Source organism: Cyprinodon variegatus, unplaced genomic scaffold (assembly GCF_000732505.1).
Source record: "Cyprinodon variegatus isolate N-32 unplaced genomic scaffold, C_variegatus-1.0 Scaffold737, whole genome shotgun sequence".
In the NCBI taxonomy this organism is placed as follows: domain Eukaryota; kingdom Metazoa; phylum Chordata; class Actinopteri; order Cyprinodontiformes; family Cyprinodontidae; genus Cyprinodon; species Cyprinodon variegatus.
In genome coordinates this window covers 214655-222476 of record NW_015151190.1, presented here as the reverse complement: position 1 = coordinate 222476, position 7822 = coordinate 214655, and the positions used below count along the sequence as shown (strand labels likewise).

General features: G+C 37.8%; 2 protein-coding genes across 2 annotated transcripts in view; one reads left to right on the top strand and one right to left on the bottom strand.

Annotated features, from left to right (window-relative positions):
* nup205 (nucleoporin 205kDa) overlaps positions 1–3461 on the bottom strand; it is a 20568-nt gene extending 17107 nt beyond the window's left edge. Inside the window, exons 1-7 of the mRNA XM_015395339.1 lie at positions 3316–3461; positions 1869–2011; positions 1517–1688; positions 1285–1429; positions 993–1152; positions 603–831; positions 339–503 (exon numbers count right to left, since the gene is read on the bottom strand). Of these exons, the coding sequence (XP_015250825.1) occupies positions 339–503; positions 603–831; positions 993–1152; positions 1285–1429; positions 1517–1688; positions 1869–2011; positions 3316–3343 (1042 nt within the window). The 5' untranslated portion in view covers positions 3344–3461. The remainder of the gene's footprint in view (positions 1–338; positions 504–602; positions 832–992; positions 1153–1284; positions 1430–1516; positions 1689–1868; positions 2012–3315) is intronic.
* A 218-nt stretch (positions 3462–3679) lies between these two features.
* The window catches only part of agk (acylglycerol kinase), a 6987-nt gene continuing 2844 nt past the window's right edge, over positions 3680–7822 (top strand). Inside the window, exons 1-9 of the mRNA XM_015395356.1 lie at positions 3680–4011; positions 4099–4138; positions 4235–4314; positions 4749–4824; positions 4906–5031; positions 5098–5192; positions 6680–6749; positions 6935–7014; positions 7096–7153. Coding sequence (XP_015250842.1) covers positions 3902–4011; positions 4099–4138; positions 4235–4314; positions 4749–4824; positions 4906–5031; positions 5098–5192; positions 6680–6749; positions 6935–7014; positions 7096–7153 — 735 coding nt within the window. The 5' untranslated portion in view covers positions 3680–3901. The remainder of the gene's footprint in view (positions 4012–4098; positions 4139–4234; positions 4315–4748; positions 4825–4905; positions 5032–5097; positions 5193–6679; positions 6750–6934; positions 7015–7095; positions 7154–7822) is intronic.

The window sequence follows — 7822 nt, the reverse complement described above, 5'->3', positions numbered from 1 at the left end:
TATCGATCAATATGCATTTTTTTTTATCGATAAGCTTTTTTTCTATATCGCCCAGCCCTAGATTGTACCTTCATCCATCATTCCTGTCTGTCCATTTTGAACCATCAATTATTTACCCTCTTTTCCTACCTAATTTCTAAAAAACATTATTAAATAATTGATAGGATTGAGGGATGGGATGTATAGACGCATGTATGAGAGAGAGTATAAAAATCAGAATATTCGCTCATCCCTTTTTCTTTTCCACTTATTCAGACTTGAAAAATGTGCAATTTCCAAAATCTTTTCAGGAACCAGAAACCTATTTCTATAGGAAGTATAAGACATTCTAGACTGACCTGCTCCCTGTGGTAGCTGAGAAAGGACTCGGAGAGCCAAAGCCCAGGCAAGTCGACATACAGCCTGCAGGCCTGGAAGCTTCCATGGTTGGCTGTCCATCAGACGGCTGTGGACCGCAGCAACATACTGCCTCTCTGTCAACAACGGTAGAGCCTGGAGAAGATCTGTGGGAACACATCAACAGATCGAGCTGTCAGCACTAAAGCAGCCGGTGTTATTTAGACTTTATTTCAAAAAATGGATTTAGCCATTTTTCCCATCACCTTCTCTGTCTTCGGTTCCTTGCTCTATAAAGCTGACATCCAAACAGTAGAGCAGAGCCATAACCAAAGCAAGGCTCACACTGTCCAGTGAACCGTCAGCCTGAGCTGTCACCGTCTCTAGATGACCAATGAGAGCCAAGGTGTCATCTTTAGTTAGTGGCGACTGACAGGTCCATGAAAACAAGCTGTCTGCCAGCGCCTGTCGACATTCTTTGATGAGATCAGAAACCTGAAGCAGGGAGAGAGAAAGTATTCAGCTTATCTGTAGCTCTTCCTCTCCAAATCAGCATTTCCACTCTTACTAAAAAAGCCAGAGGAGTTTCAGGAATAATAAATACATTTGATGATTATTGTTAATGCTTCTGATTATTACAGTAGATTTGTTCACACCTCTTTTCTGTGCTTTTCGTTTCCCAAGCCACGTTCTTTCTGCAGCCGCTCAAACTCCCGCGTCACGCTTATCTCTGACACCAAGGTAAGAAGGCGTTTGGTAAGTCCCTGGCTCATCAGCTCATCTGTAAAACGGGTTGTCAAGCCAACCAGCTCCCCACTATATGAGACAATTGATGTCATGCCATTAGAAGACTTACACAGGTCTAAGGAAAAGCAGTGACAGAACTGCTCATTGAGAGGCTTTTAAAAGTGTTTTTCATTGTGCAAATATTTCACCATCATGCGTTACCTTAAATCCAGAGTGAAGGTCTTGCCATGACGTGACTGGATGAGTGTGCGAAGAGAGTTGGCCACGCAGAGCTTTCCATCCCAGTAGAGTAACACGGCCACCAAGCCTCTCGTGAGGCCGGGGAAATGAGGCTGTTGTTGTTCACCTGGTGAAGGTGGTGTATTTTATAGGGTTGTTCTGTGTTTGCATTTAACATTGTCCAAAAAAAAAGTGTTGAGTAACCTGACATTACCTGCCAAGAGAAGCTCCAAAGCTGCCAATTCTCCGATGTCGAACAAATCACTGAGGATGAAGGCCTCAGTGAGAAGCTGTTCCGGAAGGAGCCGAGAACCCTGCTGACCTTGGATGGCGATGCCTTCTGTGCTGGCTTTACGGACCTTTTCCCTCTGCTCTGGACTTTTGGGCTAAAAATGGCAAAAAGGCCATAATTTTTGACAATTTCTGCTTGGTTTCCAATCATTTAATTTAATCACACTAAGGAATTAGAAAAAAACAGTGCCAGAATAAAATCTCCAAACATTTAAATCTAAAACATAAACACTTTTTAAAGTTGGCCTTTAAAAAGAGCAAGACCATATCCTCACCGGATTCTTAAAAAGTGAGAGAAAGTGTGGTTTGTGTTTCTTCAGCTGCAGATCCAATAGGTGGAGGGTCTCTGGTTGTCTTCTCAGTATGGCCCCATCTACAGTTTCCCAAAGCTCTTTGAGTGGTCCCCAAAGACTGGCCCCTGAGTGAATAGAAAAATTCATTACTCTGCCGTGTTTGCTGCTTTACTTCTTAAAGCCATAAAGCATTTTTACTCATCCTCCAAGGAAATCAGATTTCTCAAAACCAGATGAAATAATGTTCAACTGCATTATTGTTTAAAACTGCAACATCGGTATCAGCTGGAATTGAGGTAAATTTTACCCCATTATGTGTTTGTTTTCCATCATCACGATTGAAAACAAACAAAAGAAGTCAATTAAATTGGCTGGAAGTTAAATAATTTGCAGTTTAGGCTTTAAACAGCCATATAAGATGATGATGATGATGAGCAATGGCAGCCCAATGCTCCCAAAAGGGCTGGGTTAAATGCAGAGAGTTCTTTTTTTTATGCACTTGTGACACTCTAATGACAATAAAAGCTGGAAAAATACTGCAGGCAAGTACGAACCTTAGAGATGTCTTAATACAGCAACTCCAAAAAAATGTCAATGTTGGAAATACATTATCTTCTTTAAAACTGATTCAATTAAAATATATTTTGGTTATTACAGTATATTGTCTATTTATTTTCCTCTGTAACATAAACGCTGATTAAAGAAATAAACAGCACAAATAAATGTAACAACTTGTTTTTTCTAACCGCAAAAGGATTGACATTTTATGAAGAATATTTCTGATTACTGTTGCAGTATTAAACAAAGGGGGGTCAATATACGATTGTGGATGTGAAGAATATTTCACTTTGGATTAAACGTTTCATGTTTCTATGTAAATTCGGACACACAGCACATCAAAGTCAAAATAGTGGAAAATTAAACAACTATCTTCGTGTTTGACTTACGTACCTGATAGTGGATTTATTTGTAAGGTATTTTTTAGTACATTTCATATAAGAAAAAACATTTTGACACTAAGATCATCTGAATATTTTCTCAGCTCTCATTTACACAGGGCTGTTGATAAATATTAGCACTTAATAACTGTTACTACCATTTAGTTTCAAATGTACGTTCCAATTAGACGAACTTGTCACCCCAACTACTGCTAAACAAATGTCTAATTTAAGTGGACATACTGTTTCCCTTTATAGTGTGTCATGAAAAGTGACAGCATTAATCTGCTTTCTATACACCAACACGCCATAAGTAATTAGCTAAGCTAGGCTAAAATAGGCTATCTGCAAGAGCCATGCAAAAGAAGCATATAGAAACTAATATCAACGGATTAAACATTATATTTGTAAGCATTTATATGTGACATAAAACACAGACACCAAAAAAACAGACTTAAATACAGCAAAAAAATAAAAATAAACACCATTACCTGAATTTACCGCCATCGGCGCGGCCATGATGCAGTCAGAAATGCTCTGGAAGCAGGTTTTGTGTTTGTGCCGGTGTAAAATATAACGTGATAAAAAAAAATGTACTTCCACATAATTGTCTAAACAAAAAAATCGTTTAAATATAATATATGTATATGCGTGTTCAGCTACTTTGTTATTCTGATATCTTAAAAGTTTCCGTGTAAATTTTTTTTTTAAAGCAGGCGGGGTCTTCGCAGTTTGCAGACCATCCATGAACCGCTACCTGACGGGAAATGTAATTAGCATGTCCATACATGGAAAACAACATAGGAATAAAATTCAGATTAGTTTTACGATTTACAAGATTGTATGCCAGTTATTATTTTGTTTAAAATAGAATTTTAATAATTTGTAATACCGGTTTGAATAAATTGGCTTCTAACATGTGTCACGAACATTAGTTCCGGGTTGTTTCAGCCCGATTGCTTTTGGCGTTACACCGCCATGTCTGTGACCGCTGAATTAAAACAAGCAGTTATGCCTTTAAATTAAACCCATCTGATGCCTCACTGACAGTGCAGGGCTGGGGTTGTTATTTTTACAATGGCTCGGGTTGTTAAAGTGTTTCGGACTTTGAGAAATCACTGGAAGAAATCCACGTTTGCTGTGTGCGTCTTGTCCTATGGGGGGTACTGGCTGTATGGTAAACACTGGTGGGTTTTAGAGCTGTTTAACTGTAAGTTTGAGTTGATTAATTGATTATTAAAACCTATTGAATGGTCCATCTTGTGTGTTACTAGTGACAGCGTGGTGCGCAGAGAGGCCTGTCTTATAGCCAGGGTAAGTTCAAGTTTTTTTTTAATATATATAATCTATTTGAATTATCAAAGCTAAACAAATGGTGCTATAAATTCCTGATCTGCATTCCCTTGTCAGGAGTTTGGACGCCAGCAGATAGCGCCTCAGGAGCGACTACAGAAAGCAACTGTTATTCTGAACCCTGCAGCTTGTAAAGGGTAAGAATTTATTATTTTTTTTTTTTTCCTCCCCATGCATCTGGCCTTCAGCCTGGGCTGCATAATGGAGCAGTGGGTGGCACTGCTGCATCAAGAAGGTTCCGGGTTCGATTACTGGTCCGAGATCTTTCTGAGGGAGGAGTGTTGGACTAGTGGCTACAGAAGGTTGCAAGTACTTGGTTTGATCCCCACAGTCTTCACTCTGGCTATTTGAGCAAGACCCTTAACCCCACACTGCTTCCTGGGCGCTGCACAATGGCAGCCCACTGCCCCCTAATTGGATGGGTTAAATGCAGAGAGTTAATTTCTCCAGTGTGAGATCAATAAAGTTCAATTGTTATTATTAAGTCCATTCTTACTGTGAAGGAGCCCTGATTTATGGGGGAAACAGATATGCAACCAGATACCTGATCTACATTTTGAATTTTCTCCAGGAAAGCCAACAACTTATTTGAGAAGAATGCCGCTCCAATTCTACATCTGGCCGGTGTGGAAATTACTATAGTAAAGGTATTATTTACAGCTTCTGTAATTCTGTATATATGTTTTTGTCTCCAACTTCTAACCAACGTGTTACGAAACCCTCCTCAGACAGACTATGAGGGTCAGGCTAAAAAACTGATGGAGTTTATGGAACAGACAGACATGCTGATTGTGGCTGGAGGAGACGGCACGTTGCAGGAGGTCATCACGGGTTTACTGCGCAGGCCGGACCAGGTAGGTTTGACAAAGTCAGGAGAATAAATCTGTTATCACGGACTAAAATGATTCTTCTGATACCAGGACGTCTTCAGCAGTACACCAATTGGATTCATTCCTTTGGGTTCCCATAATTCTCTGAGTCAATCTCTTCATTTCCTCAGTGACAATAAAGTCAAGTAAGTAATAACATAATCATAGCAAAATTCTTCGAAAGGAACACTTTGATATTTTAGCTTTGATTAATTATTTTGTTTATGTTTTTCTTTATATAAATACAGGCTTAGCTCATTCCAGACTGTTGTTGGAGCATAATCGCATACAGGGAAATGATAAAAAGTCTTAACTTTTATATTGGAAAATATATCTGTTTGAAAAAGAAACTGGTTCACAGCATCACAGCTCCTCTTCCTTAGCTAAGAGATGCCTTCCCACATATGCTTCCTTTATTTATCTACAGACTAACATGGAGGGTTTTTTTGTTTTGTTTTGTTTTTTATCTTAGTCTTATTTGAACAAAGCACATAGTTCCATTCAAAGTCCCAGTTGAGTTTATGTTGGTGATGGTTGGACGAAAGTCACTTTCCAAAACACAACTCTTAAGAAACCACTTACTTATGGAGAGTAGTTGTAATGGTTGCTTTGAAAACGTGGTGAAGTTACCCTGTTGCATTTCTTTAACAGGCTGTTTTTGGGATGTAGTTTTACTTCTGTAGCGCACTCTTCTGGTGTCAAGTTAAACCCAGATTTTGCTCCAGCCCTGTCTGTAACAATTCCAGTTGTTTCTAGTTATAGCTCGGGTTAAAATATGGGCGAGGTTAGACTTTTTTTTTTTTTTTTTTTTTTGTTTTTTTTTTTTTTTTTGTAGCCTTTTTTTAACTAATGAGGATGTTTTCTTGCTTTAAAGAGGTTAGAAATAAAAACTAATTAGAAGAGTTTTGGTAAGCCTGACTTTCTTGCTTCTAGAACAGTTTAGTCTTTGTTTGAGGTGTGTAGGACAAGGGGCTCGTCTAAAAGTTACAAGGAACTTAAGTTTGGAATTTACTCTTTTGCTTCTGCAATAAAATCTACCTTTATGTCAGATATTTGTTACACATATCTATCGTGAGTAGGGTTTGCTCAATACAAAAATTACAAATTTTTTATCTATACCGTGGAAAACATTTGATACTCAATACCATTTTTTTATACTATTTGGAGAGAAAAAAGACAAATAATTAAAGGCATAAAAAATATTTTATTATCTTAGCAGGGTCANATTTGATACTCAATACCATTTTTTTATACTATTTGGAGAGAAAAAAGACAAATAATTAAAGGCATAAAAAATATTTTATTATCTTAGCAGGGTCACATCTTCTAGCTAAGTAAGTGTTCAAATAAATAAATACATTAAAAAAAACGAGATAAGATAAGTATAAGGTTATCAAATTTTATTCTTTTATTGTGCAAATAATCAAAAAACATAAAATAATCAGTAGCTAAAATATGCAAGCAACACTTTACTATTGATACCATGACTAATTAGCATCATATCCAAATACAGCATTTGAGTATCAATATTTTTTTGAGTATCAATATTTTTGACAGCCCTTATTTTGAGTAATTGGGGAGCGATCTGTTCTGTATTCATTTTCCAAATCTCTGCTCCGTGTGAAACTTTTAGAGACATTACAGCAGCGACGCTGTCCATTCTGAAAGGGGAGACGGTACCTGTGGATGTGCTTCAAATCCAAGTGAGAAAGACTTAGTTACTCATTTTACCGGGTTTAACAAACTTCCTCTGTTTCTTTACTTTATTCGGGGTCAAAAAAACAAAAATAAAAAGATAACTGAATGCTTATTAAAACATTTTTTACGTCACTGTGACCTTTTATTTCATCCAAAGCTGAAATTTCTTTGGCCTTTATGCGTTTTGCAGGGAGAGAAGGAGCAGCCGGTCTTTGCTCTGATTGGACTACGTTGGGGGGCTTTTAGAGATGTGGCTGCAAAGATCAGCAAGTAAAAAGATCCAGATTGCTACAGATATTCTGAGTCACAGTAACCAAACAATGATTCACTATAATGTTTTTTTCCTGTCAGATATTGGTACCTTGGACCACTGAAGACAAACGCAGCTCATTGGTTTCACACCCTGAGGGTAAGGCTCCACCATTACTGAAGAAAGCTGTCACCATCTTTCTCCACTGTGTTTTATTAGGATAGTCCAACACAAAGCACTACTATATATTCGTCTTGTTTTATGACCAGAGTGCCTTCTCCTACATGGAGAACCTAAAGGTGAACTTCTAGTAAGTTTTCTCTTAGCAATGGCTTTCTTAATCTGTTTTTCCTTAAAGGCTAGATTTATTTAATTTAAAGAGACAAATTACCTCCTCAGAGTTCCAGTGATCATCTTTGCTCCTTCTTGATGAATGTTCTCCACCTCCAGACTGTCAGGCTAGATGGATGTCCATCCTTCTCCCATTTTCAGACAGTTAGAAAACAGCTCTCAGGGGACAATCCTTTTTTAAACTTAACCAGAGCTTTCTCCCTGACCTTTCTGCTGTAACTCCTTATGATGCAGGTTGTTGTTTACAACAGAGGTTCTCAAACTTTCACTAGTGATGGTTTGAGGCATTGATACTGTCTCACAGAATACTGACACCTGCTGGACCTTTAAAGACACTACAGGCAGCTTATTTGACAGAAACTGACACTGATTTGATGACCTAGTACAATGATATAATCTAAGTTATTGTAGGTTATATTGTATTGTTTCATATCTATGTTTAAATTGAAAATATCTTGATTTTTTTTTTTTTTTTTT